A 20,008-nucleotide genomic window follows, 5' to 3' on the forward strand; every position below is an offset into this window, starting at 1 on the left:
CGGGGACGGGCCTGGGATGGTTATGTGGGACTCCCATATAGGCTGATGAGCAGTGATCGGCACGACCCGTGACGCACCGCGGGATTGCGAGCAGAAATCATAATATGGACATGATTAGATTATAACATAACTCCGTGATTTTATTAAATAGAATAATTTTATTGTATGATGTATATTTGCAAATATACCATAAAGTGTTAAATAAGGTTATAAAATGTATAATTAATTGTTAAATAAAAAATTAATATATTTCGAATGTTGAATATTTCAATTTGACAGTTTGTGAAATATTAAGTAGCGGCACGTAATTTTGCACTCATACAAAATACGCAAGTGTTAAAACGGTGTAACCAATTCAAGTGCAACTAAACCCTTCGACCGACTACCTGGCTTATCGAAGGTCATTTGCGAATTTTCTATTGTTTGTGTTTGTTTAAACTGGTGCGGTGCAAAAAAGACGGCTAATTGAAATGCCTAAATAAAGAGTTAATGCCATCCTTTTCTAGTTTACTGATAAGGATTGCAACTATTTTCTAATGGCAAATATGTTTACTTATGTTCCTCGGTTCATTAAGTTCGCACGTGTTGTTAAAGTTCCTTATTATCTCAGTGTTTATTTCAACGACTTTGGCTTGTTTTACGGACTCGATAATCTCTTATGTTACACTAACTGGACTTCCTATTGGCTGCTGATTGGACAAAGTGAACTGTTGCTCGTTGGTGTCCTGAATATGACGCGTAGGAGAACTCGGACCTTTCCTCAAACGAACGAACTTGATGTCATTTTATTTAATGGTAAAAATCATTCATCTTCCTGTGTGGAATACCTTTATGTACTATAATCGGAAATACTGACTTCCTAAAAAGACCGAAATCTCGGGGCATATCCCATGTTAACATAATGATTGAGGTCATTGACACCGTGCGACACGGGTCGTGCCGATCACTGCTGATGAGACCCATGGTTTACCCACTAAAACCCCTCTGTTGCCGCCTCCGTGCTATAGGGCGAGGTCCCAGGAACGCCGAAGTACTCTTCCGCAACCTCGCCAGCGGCCGTCCGGGCTCCAACTCGACTCGTGGGGAATAGATCACCCCTTCATCTCAGTGGGCGCGTCGATCATACGTCGCGCCCGCCCGCGCAGGGGGAGCTAGAAAAGACCTGCTGCAGCCTGCAACTCACACATGATGTAGCAGCGAGGCTCAACTGCTTAAATGTTGACCTATAAGTATGTATTTGCATTCTTTTGGACCCCGTTTTATTATTTCGCGTTAAAACTGTAAAATTGTATCTATTATGTAATTGCCTCTTTTGTAAAATATGCCATACGACTAAATAAATAAAATAATTCCCCTATTCATAAAACTTAGCTATTAAAAAAATTCACATCACCTATTCGAGAAAGGGCTTTTTCTTCCCTGCTAGGAGGGTTCAAAGTGGGACATTTCTTCTCTGCTAGGAGGGATCAAAGCGGGACTTTTCTTCCCTGATAGGAGGGTTAAAAGTGGGACATTTCTTCTTTGCTAGGAGGGATCAAAGCGGGACTTTTCTTCCCTGATAGGAGGGTTCAAAGTGGGACATTTCTTCCCTGCTAGGAGGGATCAAGTTAACACATTAATTTTGAATAATTTTTTTTTGTAAATAATTATTTAAACATCATAATTTCCTCACAGGTGATGTGAAAAGCTGTATGTGTTACATGGTAGCAACATTATTTCCATCTTGGGCGTAATACACTACATACCATTCCTGCGCTTCAGAATACAGAATTCGCTTAGGATTCAATGTAAATATGTCAATTTGCTCCCTTGTGGCACAATCTACTATTGTCTCTTTCTAACAAATATCTAAATGACGTTCATACAGGGTGTTTAGTCACCTGCAATAATCTACGGAGTGAATATATAGGTCATATTGAGCAACTTTTACTGTGGGACCAGCCCGTAAACTATTGCAGGTGACGAAATAAACTCCCTGTATATATGAAAATTTTCAGCTCACACTACAAAAACATACTAACAGGCAAGTTAAATAAAAGCTTGTACAAAAACAATATTTAAGTAGCAAAATTTGACCTAACGTCGATTTGGCAAGCACCAGAATAGTGTGTATTTTAATATTCCCAAATTGTTCACCGGATGATTGATACCGGAAACCGGAAAGAATCTACGTCTATTGCTACTCGCTCCACCCTAATTGTCATCTCGTTCATCGACTGCTTTAAAAATAGCTCGGACCCCTAATGATATTTTAAATTAGAAATTTGAACAAAAATAACTTTTCTTCCTCTATACTTCCTCTTAATTAACCCTATAGGGACATTCTAATTTTAAATTATATTTTTAGGGCAGTAAATGAGAATATATTTACGAAGCCTAGACCTACTGATTTACTGATAGCCTTAAGGCCACTTGCACCATCCCACTAACCCGGTTAACCGGTTAAACCTGGAGTTACCATGGTTACCTGTACAATTTGACACTGGGTTAACGGTTTAACCGGTTACCCCCAGGATCGTGCAAGTGGGGCTTAGTGCCACGGCTCATGGAGCCTGGGGTCCGCTTGGAAACTAATCCCGAGAATTAGCGTAGGCACCAGTTTTTACGAAAGCGACTGACATCTGACCTTTTCAACCCAGAGGGGAAACTAGGGCTTGTTGGGATTAGTCCGGTTTCCTCACGATGTTTTCCTTCACCGAAAAGCGACTGGTAAATATCAAATGATATATCATAAATAAGTTCCAAAAAACTCATTGGTACGAGCTAGTGTTGGTTAAGACTCGAGTCCTTTGAGTCCTCTGCTTTAAGACTCGACTCAGTTTTTCAGACTCTTATAATTAAGACGAAACTCGAGTTATTTTCGACTTATTAGAGTCCCGAGTCGTTTGTAGACTTGAGTCCTTTTCGGAGAACTTGTAATTTGTTTACAAATAACTTTGAAATGCGTTGCCTTTATGTAAAATTCATGGATGTACATAACATTAATCATACAATAACGCCTATTTCCTTTACTGTAGTTTAGGTAAAACTTATAAAATTGTTGACTGAGTCTTTATTCGGAGACTAGAGTACTTTTGAGTTGCGCTTAAAAAGCACTCAATAAAGGACTCTACTCGGGACTTAAGACTCAGAAGTTTTTTAAGCTCTGAGTCTCGTACAAACGAGTCGAGTTCTTCAATTTAGACTCAAAAGACTTGAGTACTACCTACCAACACTAGTGCGAGCCGGAGTTTGAACCCGCGACCTCAGGATCAAAAGTCGCACGCTATTACAAAAGCTTTTTTTGACCGAATATTCGGTATTCGGCTAAAACCACTATACGTGGCATCTCTAGTGTAAAAAACACATCGTTCAGCCCACATCTTGCGTTTTTCACCCACCAAACTATTTAACGACAGTTTCAATACTGTAAAGTTTGCACATGTAAAACAAATAGTAAATAACAAACAAAAACAGTTGAAACACAATAGACATGATCTAGGATATATCGGTACGCCATTTGTTTACAAACTGCGCCGCGATCGATGTCTAGGCTACGCTAGGTCGTCCAGGGCATTCGCAACGTCCTGCATTTGCCATGCGCCACGGTTCCCGTGTCTATATTAAGCGCGCGTAGGTTGCAGCAGCAGTTTGTGACCTTTGCTTTTGACCCTGATAGGGGTTTTATCCGTGGGCTTGTTGACCGGAATGTGAGATTTAAATGCAATGATTACTCTTCGATTTTAAGATAAAAAAGTCTTTAAATTTACGCGTCTGCTCTGCGTGTGCCCCGGCCGCCATTTTCTGTTTGAGGTGAATGAACCTCTTTAGACTTATCTCCATATGGAAAGCCACAAAAATGAGAATAATAAAATCATGCCACACTTTTCAGTGTTTTAAATATCTATCCATCCAATTCATAGTTGGACCACATAAGAAACGCAAGCTGATGCATTCAAGAATTTGTTACTTCACGACTGAAATGCAGTACGCCATAATCATGGGAGGTGCAAGATTGGACCCGGTAGTTAGAGCCGTAATAGGTTTTGTCTTACATGAACTCTTTGTGAGATTATACCCTGCCACACTAGGATCGCATTTTATGTTAAACCTATGTGAATATAGGCATTACTCATTAGCTTATTTTCATATCAGAAACGTCTAGTATCTCGTGTTGAAGGTTTTAAATACGCTTCCCAATAGGCTGCTCCTTTGTGAGGACCTGTACTGCCCAGCAATAGGCTTACACATCAAGCTGCGCGCTGAAAGTCTCGAACAGGCTCTCCCATAGACGACCGAGATAGATGTGTAAACGATGAAGTAAAAAGTTTCCAGTTCTCCCGTGAACAACTGCAGGATATGTTAGCTTAACTCTCACCTGAAACTGCGCGCTGAAAGTCTTAGCAAGTCTATCCAGAGACTCCCCGACTGTGTGCGGACCTATATTGTGATGTGAGGCGTGTGATGGAAGTGTGTTTTATCTGCAAGAGCTGGCTCTTACCTCAAACTGCGCGCTGAAAGTCTTGGTAGCTGTCTAGAGTTGTGTGAGAATGTCTGTTTTATCTCACCAGTCACCTCGCACTGCGTGCTGTCATGGTAGCTGTCTAGAGTTGTATGATGTGAGCATGTCTGTACTGTCTCCCCTTATACTGCACGCTGAAAGTCTTGAACACGCTTTCCCAGAGGCTGCCTGACTGTGTGAGGACCTGCACGTTATCGCCGATGTGGGAGGTGGCTGCGTGCATGAAGTGGACATTGTTGTACACGCCCTAAATGACTAGCACGATGTCTACAGCATGTCTGTACTGACTCACCTCAAACTGCGCGCTGAATGTCTTGAACACGCCCTCCCAGAGGCTGCCCGACTGTGTGAGGACCTGTACGATGTCGCCGACGTGTGAGGTGGCTGCGTGCATGAAGTGGGCGTTATTGTACACGCCCTCGGCCACCACGCGACCTCGCGGCGACCTGCGACAAGAATTCTATCGTCAGAATAGTGACATTGGTAGGTAATACAAGAAGTACAAAGAGTCGGATTGTATTAGAGAGCTGGACGTAACTGGTCACTTCTCCATCTCCCGTCCCTAGGAATTGTACGTCAAAGGCGAATTTAAAGGCGTACGGGTATAGGTATAGGGGCCGAAGCAAGACAGGTAGGTCAAAAATTGGTCACGTAGTATGTTCCCTAAACGGATCGTATGTCGAATTTAGCTACGATATGCACAACATATGTCATTCACATTCTTCGCGACAGTATTACACTACACAAGCCTTCTTGGCTTACCGTGGGACTTAGTCAATTTGTGTAAAAATGTCCCTATAATATTTATTTATTTATTTATTTATTTAAACTTTATTGCACACATAAAGAAAAATGTACAAATGGCGAACTTAATGCCAAAAGGCATTCTCTACCAGTCAACCATTGGGTCAAACAGAGACATTTGTGTATGTTGGTGCAGGAAAAAATAATAACAAATAATAAGGAAAAAATTAAACGTGAAGTCAAATAATATCAAAAATATATAAATAGTTAAATACTACTACTTATATAATGTATAAAAGATAGACTAATACATATAATTATGTACATATACATGATGGTGAACCTTATTTAAGTTCTTCTGACAGAAGATGCTTGCGAAGTAGTCGTTTGAAAACGGGTTTGCTTGGGGCTTGTCGAATAAAGAGAGGGAGGGAATTCCAGAGACGGATTGCCTCAACGGCGAAAGAGTTAGACATAAAACCAGTACGGTGAGAAGGAATCGAGAGTTTGAGAGAACGTGAGGAACGGAGTTCACATCCTGGACGGGGGGTGATGAAAGTGAATTTACGTTTAAGATAACCAGGGGAGGAAGGCTCGAACAAAATGGAGAATAAAATACTCAGGATTCTAAGGGACCTACGACGACGGATGGAGAGCCAATTTAGCTGACGGCGATAAAAAGAAACATGGTCGTATTTGCGAAGTCCGAAAATGAAACGTATGCCATTATTCATAAGACGGTCTAGCTTATTGAGGTACTCCTGAGAGATATTAGTCGTGCACGCGTCCGCATAGTCAATAACTGGCAAAATTTATTTAATTATACTGTATTAAATACTGTATTACTTTATTTCTAGCGACTGAATCGCTATCTGAAGGTTGTCTGATAGAGATCGCTTTTTAGCGATAAGTCCGCCTGTTGTTACCTACTCACCTATGTCCTTTCTTTGTTTGTAACATGTATATTTGTTTGTAATGCACAATAAAGTATTTTATTATTATTAAATTGTTTATATAAATAAATATGATCGCGGAAATCACGTCAAGGTTTTAAGCGCGTATAATTAAACTGCATACTACAAAATACCACAAAAACGACAAAAAAATCCTGAATTAGGTATGTTACCAATGAAAAAAACTTAATAGACCCTGTTTATAATTATATCTTCAACATTTCTGAGTCAGAGATGAATTATATAATGTATAAAGTAAAATAGTAAACTGCTAACGCACATGTGTATAAAATACGTTGTACAGTCACGTCTGAAAATATCGATACGACAAAAGTGCCAAAAATATGTATACACCTTAATATATGGGCAACAAAGTCGTGTATACATATTTTTGGTACTTTTTTCGTATCCATATTTTCAATCGTTATCGTGACCGTACCAACTACGTTTCATACCTATTACTAATTACAGAATTTTACCCGTTGGAATAAAATTTGAATAAAATGGTTGATCTCACTATGTATGACATGTTGTCTGTGGGCGAACTATAAGCGATCAACGCGAAAATGTCAACACTCGTAACCTGAAATTTTCATACTATCTGGCATCTATCAACTCCTGTGTCCCATAGCCGTCAAGCCGACCCTGTCACACACATTATAGCCAATAATCTAGCTGTAACTTGAACTCATTTAAAATTATTTACGCACAAATGGGGTCCAATATCCTTGCGTCATTACGCCTTGACCTAATAGGCTCAAAACCTATACATATTCATTTGTCAAACAATGGTTTTCAGCGAGTCGACATTATAGACGACTTTAGACCTTATTATCTAGTGTTTTAAGATGCTTATTCAAGAGAAATAAAGCGTTATGGTTAAGGGCCAATGTTGAAGTGGAAATACTTGAGACTAAACAAGAAACTTTCTTGTTTGAAGGCAATAATTTTATTTTATCACCACTTGAAGTGTCAAACTATTTAGTAAACTAAAGTTTTTTCTTTGGATACTGTACAATCCAAGCATTTTTATGCTCACTAACGTTCGCGCTAATAAATAACAATGTTATTATTCAGTCAATCTGGCCGTTAGCGTCTTAGATGGCCCGCTCTATAATACGGCAGTTTAGTCATTTATTTAATATTGCCTTGTCATGTACATTTTTGTAAAAATGAATCATCTATATATATATATATATATATATATATATAGATCTGTTCTTATGCTGTAGGAACTTGTATGTGTAAATTAAGATGGGCAAAAACTTTTATAATTTATTGTATTTCTATAAGTGAGAACCTGTAATTGGCTCTGTAATTCCATTGGAAGTTCTAGATATAAATAGCGCTGTTGGTTTTCCATATACTAAAATAAAATAAAATAAAATAATAAGGTGTTACATTTCATATTGCCAGTTCATGACACCCTGTAAGGTCACACAATAGTACAGTTCTATTCTAAAATAAAATTAAAAATAATAATAAAATTAACATATTAGCGTATTATCTTTCAGGAATGATTCTACAGTGTAATAACAATTTTCTATTGATAGGCTTTTCAGTTTAGAGTTAAAAGTTTCGTCATTCTGTACCCCTAGTGTAAATAAATTCGATTTCGAAACGTGACGTACGTGTTTGCGTTTAGTCTCATTTTGTATGTGATTTAGAAAGAGCGCGCCAAGCGGGACGTTTTGGCAACTCAAAATCCTATACAAAATGAGACTTAACGCAAACGCGTTCGTCACGTTATGATGTCGATTAAATTTACACTAGGGGTACAGTTCGTATTTGATAGCATTAGGGATTTTATTAAAAATTTGGATACATTTATACTGTGGTCCATTCTTATACATAGCCAAATTAGATCTAGGTAGTAATAGCTAGGTAGTTAAGGTAGTTACACAGCCGAACGCCGGATTACAGAGCGGTTGAAATATTCGGTAGTCCAACGTGTTTGTTTTCGTGCTTTCGTTTCTCATGCAAATCCACTAATCCGGAAGTTTCAACATACCGACAAAGGGGAAATAATCGGGTGCCGGATTACCGAGCGGCTACTGTACTTCGGTTTCTTTTAGCATTAGAACAGACGTAAACAAACTTGAAAGTCTTTTTAATGATAAACGCTTTTTTTTTAATCAGTAAATATTACTTATATGAAAGAGAAACAATGTAAATGATCGGATATGATTTATAATCGTTATATATTTACCGCAACTTATTTTTCATAAGTGTTTTCCAGTAAAAATACACGTCAAGATGGCTTACCTTCTTTCTAATGCAAAGAAAAGTTTATAGGAATTAGAATAAATGTTTAAAACGTTAGTAAAACAGGAATAGGTATTTATCAGATCTTTGATATTGACATTAATGAACTTAGATGGTTGGCAGTCCTCAACTGTGCGTTTTTCCAGGAACTTTCTGCCTCGCACTGCTAAACTGTGGAATGAACTATCGCCTGCGGTATTTCCGGACCGATACGACCTTCAAACATTCAAGAAAAGAGCGTACTCCCATCTTAAAGGCCGGCAACGCACTTACAATCCCTCTGGTGTTGCAGGTGTCCATGGGCGGCGGTAATCGCTTACCATCAGGTGATCCGTCTGCTCGTTTGCCTCCTCTACCATAAAAAAAAAACTTAATAACTATTCGAATATGAAGATTGCACTTGTATATTTCTAGCACTTGCTCACTTCGTAGAAATAGAAAGTGCCGGCGATGATGAGATGATGACAAACGAAAAAATCGCGACCATCTTAAGATGAAATGGGGCGACCGCTTCTGAATTGTGGTCTGCATTTTCCTCTCTGAATATAAACTTTATAGACCATATTATTACGCAATTTAATGTATTTTAAACGGATCTATGTCTGCTCCTTTGATGGTTTTCGATTTTTTTATATAAGAGTTAGGAGCTTTGAAACATTTTAATGGAATTTGAAAAAAGATCAAACGAAAAGTGGTTAATATTTAATAATTTTGGTAATATAATGGTAATACGTTTGTGATAGAGAAGCGGTCATCCATTACCCCCCTAAACCCGCTGTAACAGTAATTATGACCTGGTACTCGGATAGAAACATACAAAGATACCATTAGCCTACATGGGCACCGCGGTTTGAAATGAATTCATTTCCATTCAGCGAGAAACTTAATGAAGTGATTGAACAAGTAATAGATGCACCCCGTATGATTACATCCTGTTGTGTCCAATGTAACAACACGGGATTCTAGTTTTACCGGCCAGTACCTGGACACAAGATATGATCCGTCTTGATCATGAGACAACTCGCGGACAGGGATACCATGTCAGGATTGCAACGGACTGGACTGGATTTAGCGAGCGTCAGTTTTTTAGAACCAATTTATTCGCATTATTTCATTTTGCCGAATGATCAAGTGGCAAGTTAACACAATAATTAGTTTGATTTCCCAATCTAACTGTCAGAAAGGAGGAACTCTCAAAAGGTCAGTTGGCAGTCGCTTTCGTAAAAAAAATAGTAGTGCATACGCTAATTCTCGGGATTAGTTGCCAAGCGAACCCCAGACTCCCGTAAACCGTGGCAAAATGCTGGAACAACGCGAGGAAGAAAAAAATATAAAAGGCTTATTTTTGTAATTTTGTATTGTGTATTTTGTAAACAAAAAAACCGGTTTTGGTGCTGTTTGGTAGCAGTTGACCTAACACGCTCCTACTCGCTTCGCTCGTCGTCGTACCTATCTTGACTCGGTCAAATGACTAGGCGTTATTGTATTAATAAATAGTTGGCCAATTAAATTATTTAGCGAGTGAAATGTATTCCAGATTTCCAGATGATGTATGTCATAATAATAATCTCGCAATTCGCCATTGCTGTGGCGCAGCGACCCAAAGTTTTTTTTTTTGTATGAGTTCTTTATTTAACATAATTTAGCGACCCGAAGTGGATCTTGGCCTCCGACACCAAAGACCGTCATGCTTCTCTGTCCACAGCCGTTTCTGTCCAGTCGACGGCGCCGAGTTAGCTAAGACATAACTAGACTATAGACTAGATAATAATAATCTACTTAACAATAATTCTAGTACCAAGTAATACGTTACCATAATGACAATTTGCCGAATGTTGGTTGCCAAAGTAAATCATCTGCAGAAGATTGGTTGGCAAGTGAGGTTCGGAATTCGAACAATAAAACTTTGGCGAAAAGGCAGAACACCGTAGCTACAGTATAGTCAGTTTTATAATATGGTAGCGAGTTAACAGGCTAGTGACCCACGTCACAACTACAACGCGCGTTTTATTATAATTACGAGTATTTTACAGATTTACAAGGGTGTCGAGTACAAGCAACTATAAGACTGATTTCCTTGTGTCACATCCTCCGATAATAACCATAGATAGAGTCAGACCCAGCTAAGTTGGCAGCTATTTGGATAGTAGACCAATAGTGGGACCGGATTTTTGCCCTATAAGTTTCGATAATTCTAAAGAGTGAAAAGTGATGTTTATCTGTTATGGGACATATTTTTAAGCATATTTGTAATATATGAAGAAAATTTAGAACGAGCGTTAGATATAAATAAGGTATTTATGTATTTTTATTGATGAATTTTGAATATTGAATTAAAGTACAAAATTTAAGCATCGTCTTTTATAATATGTATGAGGCTTTATGCTATCAAATTTTTAGAAAAAAAATCAACGTGCTACTTTGTCAAACTCAAATTAGCTTATTATTTTGTCAATATTGAATTAAAGTTTAAAAAATCCACAATATCATATCTAAATTCTTAAGTTAATAGGCAAGGAAAAAAATTAGAAGAATAGGATATGTGCTTTACAATTAATATGCGTTTTTTGTCCTGTAAGATCTAATATTGAATTAAAGTCCGTAGAGATAAGTCTATTACTATAAAATAATATATGCAGCCATTTTATGGAAAGTAAGAAATATCTGTGTGTAGCTTGCATTGTAATAGTAAAATCAACTTAAAAAGGCGCGAAATTCATAACCACGCCGCGCTGGTCCGTCAACATGTCGGCTCGGCGCGCGGGAGCCTATCGTAGCCGACCTAGTGAGCGATAGATACCTCGCCCCGCCCGCGCCCCCCGCTCAGCTTCGCAAGCGCTGTTTGCCTTTTCTTTCAAATCATTCATTTGTTTGTTTATCGTGCACATAAATTAGATGCGGATATTACATGAATTTAATCATAGAATAAAAGTTATTATGACTTCAAAATGAGTGAAAAATGTTTGATATGTGTACTGTACTGACTTAGTAACAGAGAAAAAACGAGGAATTGAGCAGCTAATAACTGCGAGCAAATAATCTTTCTTGGTGATGGGAAAGTTAAATATTTCTACGGGAAGGAGGTACTACGTTTCCATAAAAAGTGTAGATTATACATTGAGTCGAAGGCTATACCGGCGTACAAAAGACTAATGGAGGTGGCATCAGAGGGCTTACCGCGAACCACGTTCGACGTGTTGCCTCCCTGTCATACTTACGTACGAATTTACAAGTGCGACAGAGAGGTAACACGTCGAACGTGGTTCGCGATAGGCCCTCAAATGTACAGCCAAGTGACGATGATGAAAATTACATTTTCAAAACTTTTGTCTTTTGTTACCATTGTGTTAGCCGCCTGTACTTACTTTCAACATAATATTAGTAGTTTATGTTACTGCTACATAATAAAAGGCATTAAAATACACGAGTGTGGGCTTAGGAAACGAACGAAGTGAGTTTCTTAAAAAGATCACACGAGTGTTTTAATGCCTAATTATCTTATACCTTTAAACGAGCAATTCTTGTATATATATATTTCCGGGATCTCGGAAACGGCTCTAACGATTTTGCTGAAATTTGGTATATGGGGGTTTTTTGGGGGTAAACAATCGATCTAGATTAGTCTTATGTTTGGGAAAACGCGTGTTTTCGAGTTTTCATGCGTTATTCTTTGGTCGCTAATTTCGTGTTGCCGGCCACTGTCCGTCTGGTCCAGCGGGTTAAGACGCGGACTGCTAAGCGAGTGTTACGGGTTCGAATCTCGCCTGGTGACTAACTTTTGTTTTTTTTTATATGTTCAATTTTATATATAATTTTTTAATTTTTATTGTTTTAGACAAGTTTAATTTAGTAAAAGAATGTAGTTAAGATTATCACCTATACACCACCATATTACAATAAATAGTTAGTTATAACCGAGCAAATAACCGAGCAAAGCTCGGTCGCCCAGGTACTGTATAGTTATTGCAGGTAGTTCGCAATCACATTTTTAGCACAGGCATTATAAGAGAGGTATGGGCATTGTAAATGTCATCTGGCTCTGTGTGGTAGGGCACAGCACAGCGGATGTCATTCCAGATCTAGAGCAGAACGCAACTGGGGAAGTACCTCCACCTTACAGAAAATCGCAGCCAAATAACACTAGACCCTACTCATAGTGTTGTGTTCCTGCCGGTGAGTAAGGTTGCCAGAGCTCAACGAGGGGTGGGAGGGTGTTAGGGTCGGCATAGGGAATGCTAACCGGTTAACCGGTTACCCTGTAATTTGACCAATATTACAGTCGGTAAAATACCGGTAATTTCCAGCCGTAACCGGGAATTTACCGAACGTTGTATAGGCAAATAAAAATGTAACAACCTGTTGAATTAGCCCATCTATGTCTTCGTACTTACAAAAAAAACAATTACTACGGTTTACGATTACGAAGAGACACTTAAAATACTTACTTTTCTGCATCTTATGATCTCGTCGGAGTAGGAACTAGGAAGCAATGTTTTGTGACAAATGAGTGGTCGCTAATCCCTCGCCCTTTCCCTTCTCGCCACACCTACCCGATCCGCCTTACTATGTTCAGTGTCCTTTGTTTTAGTCTGTAGTGTCAGACAAGTGTGGAATGCGAAAGAATTCTACCGCTGGTTACTTATGTTCAAGATATCGTTCACGAATGTCTAAGCAACGTTCTATATTTTATATATAATTAACAGAATGATCTGATGATGACATGTTCCTGATTCCAACTCCTATCTTAAGAGCCCGGTAACGATTTTAGAGCAAAAAATTTAAATTGAAAGATTTAGTCGTTGTAATTGGACACCTTTTGTTACGTAATATCTAAATAACAAGTATTGGTTTCTATTAGCACGTTTTTTCATCTTGCCTTTTAATAATGAGGTCGCAAGCGTGCGTCCCCGGTAATAGGTGACGAGAAGGGATAGTTTTTAAAAATTCATATAAATTATGGTAGTAAATTATACAAAATGATGTATAAGAACAGTTTCAGCAAATGTTGTAGATTGTTTAAGTATCAAAATTACGTTGAAATTAAGTCAATTTTCAGAGAAATGCTCACTTGTTTTGAAGTAATTTCTGGAGAAAATTGATTTCGTCTAACTTTCATTTACACTACTTCAAATTTATAGTAACAAAAATGTAGTTTATTAAAGTTGAAGTACAGGATATTTGTAATACAAAATTACCATTTTTAGCAGTCCAAACTTAACGAAATTTATAAATAAGATCGACAAAATCACTGCTTTTCGCGCGTTTACCTAAACGTCCATCAGAAAAAAAATCATTACTAATTAAGTGAGTCTGTTTAAAAAAAAAAATATAATGAAAGATAACAAGACGTGCTAATTAATGGAAACCAGTACTTGTTATTTTTAATAGTTAACAAAAGGTGTACAATTTCATGCGCTTAATCTATCAATTTGACATTTTTGCGACTAAAATCGATAACGGCCTCTTAAAGTGCAATTTTAAAATAACTAGTGTTAAAATGATATGAAACTAATCTTGCTGTTAAATTTTTTTTTTCTTATATTTACTAGATTTTAATGAATGTTGATTACGGTTTTAGTTACTTTAATAACAATATTATATTGATAGATGTGTAAATACAAAAACACACGCGTCAAGCGTGACAGTCTTCATGTTGGAGGCACCGTTTATCGTGGAGTTGACAAATTTCGGTACCTCGGATGCACGATTACCGACACAAACACCAGAGAGGAGGAGATCAATATACGCATCCAAAACGCCCTGCGATGCAGCGCAGCCCTCCATAAGGTGTTGGCGTCCAAGCTTCTCAGCAGAAATACTAAGTTACGGGTATATAAAACTATAATAAGACCAATCCTTATGTATGGCTGCGAAGCTTGGACACTAACACTGAAAGAAGAGAGTCAGCTCCTGGTAGCGGAAAGAAAGGTGTTACGGAAGATCCTGGGACCTATCAAAAGAGATGACGGCACCTGGAGGATCCGTAAGAATGCCGAAATCGAGGAGTTAGTGGCCGAACCCAATATCATCGGCGAAACGAAATGCCACAGACTTCGCTGGTTCAGCCATTTACTGAGGATGGGTGAGGATCGAGGTGTTAAGAGAGCTTATTTGGGACAACCGACTGGTCGCCGTCCAGTGGGTCGGCCCAGATACCGCTGGAGCGACAGTGTACAGGCGGATCTGTGCCAACTCAAAGCCGACAACTGGCAGGAAGTGGCACAGGATCGGGACAGGTGGCATTCTCTCGTTTTGGAGGCCAAGACCCTCTTTGGGTCACTGCGCCACGATAGTTAGTTAGTTAGTTAGATGTGTAAATGCAAACGTGTATGACATTTAAATGACGACTGTCACTTTTTTGTTACCCTTTGATTACTGCGATTTTTAAAGAATTAAAAAAGGTTTAATGTTGCTTATTTAATGTACAAGATCATTTCGCTTTGAAATGATACATGTTTGATTTTTTATTTAATATGATTAGTAAATATATCTTGTTTAATGTTTATAGTTTATTTTCATTATTTTGTTTTGTCGATGTTTCTATAACGTGCTGTTGATTACTTTTAAAGGTTACTGACGAAAATAAGGACACAATCAATAATAATGCAAAATCAATGTTTTTTATTTCATAAACGTATAACCGGTAATTTACCGGTTAACCGGTTAGTGGGACCTCGCGTCGGTAAATTACCGGTAATGAAAAACGCCCGGTTATTGCATTCCCTAGGTCGGCAACGCGCATGTAACTCCTCTGGAGTTGCAGGCGTACATAGGCTACGGATACTGCTTACCATCAGGCAGGCCGTATGCTTGTTTGCCACCGACGTAGTATTAAAAAAAAAAAAAAAACACACAATTAAAATATTTCATACGACATGTGCTAATTATTTGTCTCAGTGTAAACAAAAATATATCATAATTATGATATCAATTTTCAAATTCAAAATGGCGGACATGTTTTATAACTTATTTTAAGAAATTATGAGTAGTATAAGACTTTAAAAAGCAAGAAATTGTTTCTTGCTTCTGTTTGTATATGTATCATGTAGTATTTGATGTTTTCATTATTTTTGAAAGTCCTCAGGGTGCCGATTACGAAAATGACATCCATTATGGAACCCAAGATGGCGGACATTCATTTTTCTTAAAAATCGGTATGGGTGTCATCTCCGAGGTTCTTCGAGGTTCCGATTACGAAAATGACGTCCATTTTGCAATCCAAGATGGCGAACATTATTTTTTCTTAAAAATCGATATGGGTGTCATCTCCGAGGTTCCTCGGGGATCCGATTACGAAAATGACGTTCATTTTGAAATCCAAGATGGCGGAAATTATTTTTTCTTAAGTCGATATGGGTGTCATATCCGAGGTTCCTCGGGATTCCGATTACGAAAATGACGTCTACTTTGAAATCCAAGATGGCGGACATTAATTTTTCTTAAAAATCGATATGGGTGTCATCTCCGAGGTTCCTCGGGGTTCCGATTACGAAAATGACGTTTATTTTGAAATCCAAGATGGCGGACATTAATTTTTCTTAAAAATCGATATGGGTGTCATCTCCGAGGTTCCTCGGGGATCCGATTACGAAAATGACGTTCATTTTGAAATCCAAGATGGCGGAAATTATTTTTTCTTAAAAGTCGATATGGGTGTCACATCCGAGGTTCCTCGGGATTCCGATTACGAAAATGACGTCTATTTTGAAATCCAAGATGGCGGACATTAATTATTCTTAAAAATCGATATGGGTGTCATCTCCGAGGTTCCTCGGGGTTCCAATTACAAAAATGACGTCAATTTTGGCGGTTCTTGTTGGTGCAGATTTCAAAAATAGAGACCATTTTAGAATTAAAGGTGGTTGATATCACGGCTACACACATCGCCACCCATTTCAAAAAGTAGCGTCCGCCATATTTATTTTCAAAATAGATGCCATTTTTGAAATCCACACCCCTAAAAAACCCAGAAAACAACACCCATGACGACTTTTTCAAAAAAGTGACGTCCGCCATCTTTATTTCCAAAATGGACGTCATTTGTAAAATTAGTACACATACATCATACAACATGAAAACTAAAAACATTTCCATCCTCTTTTGGGCAGTTGTGTAAGTCTGTGATAACCCTAGGTAGGTACGGAGACCTTGAGCGGTGTCGGCATTTACGCAAACATCAAAGGCGTCGGCCCACTGTTACTTTTTACACTGTGCTTTTAGTGTGTAAACGAAAACGTCACATGATATATCAAAAGAAAAGTCAAAGTCAAAGTCAAAATATTCTTTATTCAAATAGGCCAAGCAACAAGCACTTTTAAATCGTCAAATTTTACAAATATCATCTTAATCTAAATATCAGAGCAATTTATTGATGCAGTTATTATTGTTCTAAAAAAAACATTGAACTATTATAGATATGGTAAACTTAATAATAAGAATTTCACAAAAAGATCGTCAAACATCAAAATTGTATAAAAATACTAGTCTAGAACCTTTCTAGAATAAAATCTAAATGTCAAAAAATACGGTATATATATACATTGAATTATCAATTTCATCATTAATAACATAACAATAAATAATTCATTCTTTACAATCACACTTAATCCCACGGTGTTTCATCATTCATGTAGTCTTGTGTGCTATAATAGGCTTTAGAGATAAGCTTACGTTTTACATAATTTTTAAATTTACTAACTAATTAACTTTTATCTTATACCTTTAAACGAGCAATTCTTGTATATATATATATATATATATACATCGCAGACGCACTGTTGCGTCTTTTCAGCGTCGATACTTATTGCGTCTCCCTCTTCCGGCAGGATTTTATTATGCATGTTTGTGAATATTGTTGGTTTATGTACACACGAAGTAATGTGTTGCAAAAAGAACTCGTTTAAATGTGATATGGCAATATTCAATTTTGAATAATTCTCGGTAATTTGGTGCGTCCAGTTATAATGATAACTATCTGGCACACTGTATATTATCGTGTATATCTGATGTAGTGTGCTTACTTTCCGCATCCATTCATAAAGGTAACCATGTAGCACACTGTATATTATCATGTATGTCTGATTTATTTAGGTGCTCACTTTGTGCGTCAGTTCATAAAGGTAACTATGTGGCACACTGTGGCATACTGTATATTATTATCGTTCATGTCTGATCTAATTATGCTCACTTTGTGACTCCGTTCATAAAGGTGAATATGTTGATTAACTTGCTCATGGTTTTCGGCTTTAGCGGACACTGTCACATCGATACCCTACCCCTCAATCGTACTAATTACCGCAAAAATTGGCCTATCGGCATCGATTGGCCTATCGTAATTCTGCAACGTGAGACCCCATCGGTCCTATCCCTATAGTTATAAACGTGTACATATATCTAATAAACATTCTTCAGTCGACCTCGAGCGAACTTAGTTTTGACACCCATGTAACCTACCTATCTTATTAAAATTAATTAATTTGTTAACCTGTTTTTAAAATTAGTTGTTATCATGGCATCTCAATCGATATCGATGAATAGTAGTGAGTACGTGGAGATGGGGCCGTTAGCACCCCCAAATACAGCAGCTAATAGCAGTAGCAGCACGTACCGTAAGTAAAACATTTTTTTTTTTAATTTACTGATGAAGCCAAGGTTTTCTTGGGAGAGTTAGGGCGGCGGTTGACGGAGAGAGGTCATGACCCTCGTTCCGGGTCATTCCTGATGCAAAGGCTGTCTATCGCGATCCAGCGAGGCAACGCGGCGAGCGTGATGGGCACCTTTGCGCCTGGAAGGGCTCGGGACGGGTTGTTTGACTAGGTTTTGTTTATGACATTGTTTAAGTTTAGTTTTAGTTTATAGTTCATTTCGGTGTATTTTTTTTTGTATAAATTAAAATATTTGTTATAATTGATATCCTTATCTATGACTTTGACTGTTGTCTATAAATAAAGAATGATTTATTTACTGATAGGTTGGCTTTATCCACTGAGATTTCACCACATTAGAATTTAAATTACATTATAATAACTTAGATTAATTATATTGGATGACTTGGCTGGAACGCGCTGGGATGCCCGACACCCCCAAACGTGTTCATTATGCCCTATCGTTCAGTCTCTAATCGGAGTGTCAGGCCACATTTAGGATACATGACTTTCATAGAGGGGCAGTCTTTCATAGGTGCCTACTGCAGTTTCATAGGACGCAGGACTTGGACACCTATTAACAGCGGTCGGCCAGTGGTGCTCCACTGAGGGTAGTGGGATCTGTAGGAACGGTTTTCCATTTCTCCGAATCCCACTTCCCTCCATGGTCATTCATCAAGCGTAGCATTCCAAGGCGTTGGAGCCGGTTTTTAGGACCGTGAGATGACCAGCATAGCATATTTAAGTATCTGTTTCTTCATAAGGTTTGGCGTGCCGTATGCTGATTCTGGCGGTAGGATCCCGCCAGAATCCTCAACTTATTATGCATGAAACTTCTAAAGTTGAGTGGCACTAATTGTCTTATTTTTGGCACTAATTAGATTAGGTATTAAATATCGGGATCAATAAAACTAATTTTCGTTACATGAGGATTCTGGCACACGAGGTTTGATTAAAAGTTCTATTGGTTGTATGCATTACAGAAATCCCTACAGAAAGCTCATCAGACTCGGGCCACTCGAAGTTCGGAATGGATTTGCCTACACTGCCTCCAGCCTCAGAAATTACTACCGAAGAATCATCAGAGTCAAGCCAGCTACGGAGAATCCCATCGAATTTGCTGCCGACACCCGTTTCAGAGTACACTGAACCGATTTTGGCGCCGACAGCAGATCCAGAGGGCGAGTTGAATGCGATGCGACTGACAAGCTTTGTTAGTTTTTTAGTAACTACAACACAAATTATGACTTTCGAGATAAATAAAATAAAAATATTCGTTACCATAGCACTCCTTTGTATTATTATATTATTAATCTTAACAATTTTTTTGGTTTTGTATACATATTTTTAAAAATAAATTTCTAAGATTTTTCTTCAGGTAAAGGAGGGTGATAAATTTGTATGGAACCAATAAGAATAAGCGATATACAATCGGAAAGGTTTTTTTTATATACTCCAATTTTTTTGTATGGTGAGAATTGTCTTATTCACTGTGTAAAATTAATGACAGAATGACATAAAAAACAGAAAACGAATAGAAAACTAAAATATTACACAAAATCATCGACATCGACAAAACTACCTGCCGTGGGCCAATTAGCCCACCCTCCTTTAGATGTTTTATTTACATTTTAATTCATAGGAACTAAGAACAAATCTAATTAGTGTAAGACATAATCTAAGTTTTTGAATAAATGTTCTGTATGAAAACTTTTTATTTTTAATCAATTTTTATTTAGCACTTTGTTGTGTTATTTTATACAGGGTGACTAGTAATGTATGACCTATACTTAAACACGTGGTTGTACTCGTTTTACCAAACAACTTTCCCACAGAAACATACATAAATGAGGAAATTAAAATAAAATTGTCGTCTTCATACAAATTGTTACGGGTGATAT

The 20,008-nt window shown here is 37.8% G+C and overlaps 1 protein-coding gene across 1 annotated transcript in view; it reads right to left on the reverse strand.

Moving 5' to 3' along the window:
• Positions 1 to 20,008, reverse strand: part of LOC133529298 (ataxin-2 homolog) — an 88,854-nt gene that overhangs the window by 45,992 nt on the left and 22,854 nt on the right. The window contains exon 2 of the mRNA XM_061866995.1: positions 4,794 to 4,947. Coding sequence (XP_061722979.1) covers positions 4,794 to 4,947 — 154 coding nt within the window. The remainder of the gene's footprint in view (positions 1 to 4,793; positions 4,948 to 20,008) is intronic.

The sequence above is a fragment of the Cydia pomonella genome, chromosome 20, assembly GCF_033807575.1.
Source record: "Cydia pomonella isolate Wapato2018A chromosome 20, ilCydPomo1, whole genome shotgun sequence".
NCBI classification, from domain to species: Eukaryota; Metazoa; Arthropoda; class Insecta; order Lepidoptera; family Tortricidae; genus Cydia; species Cydia pomonella.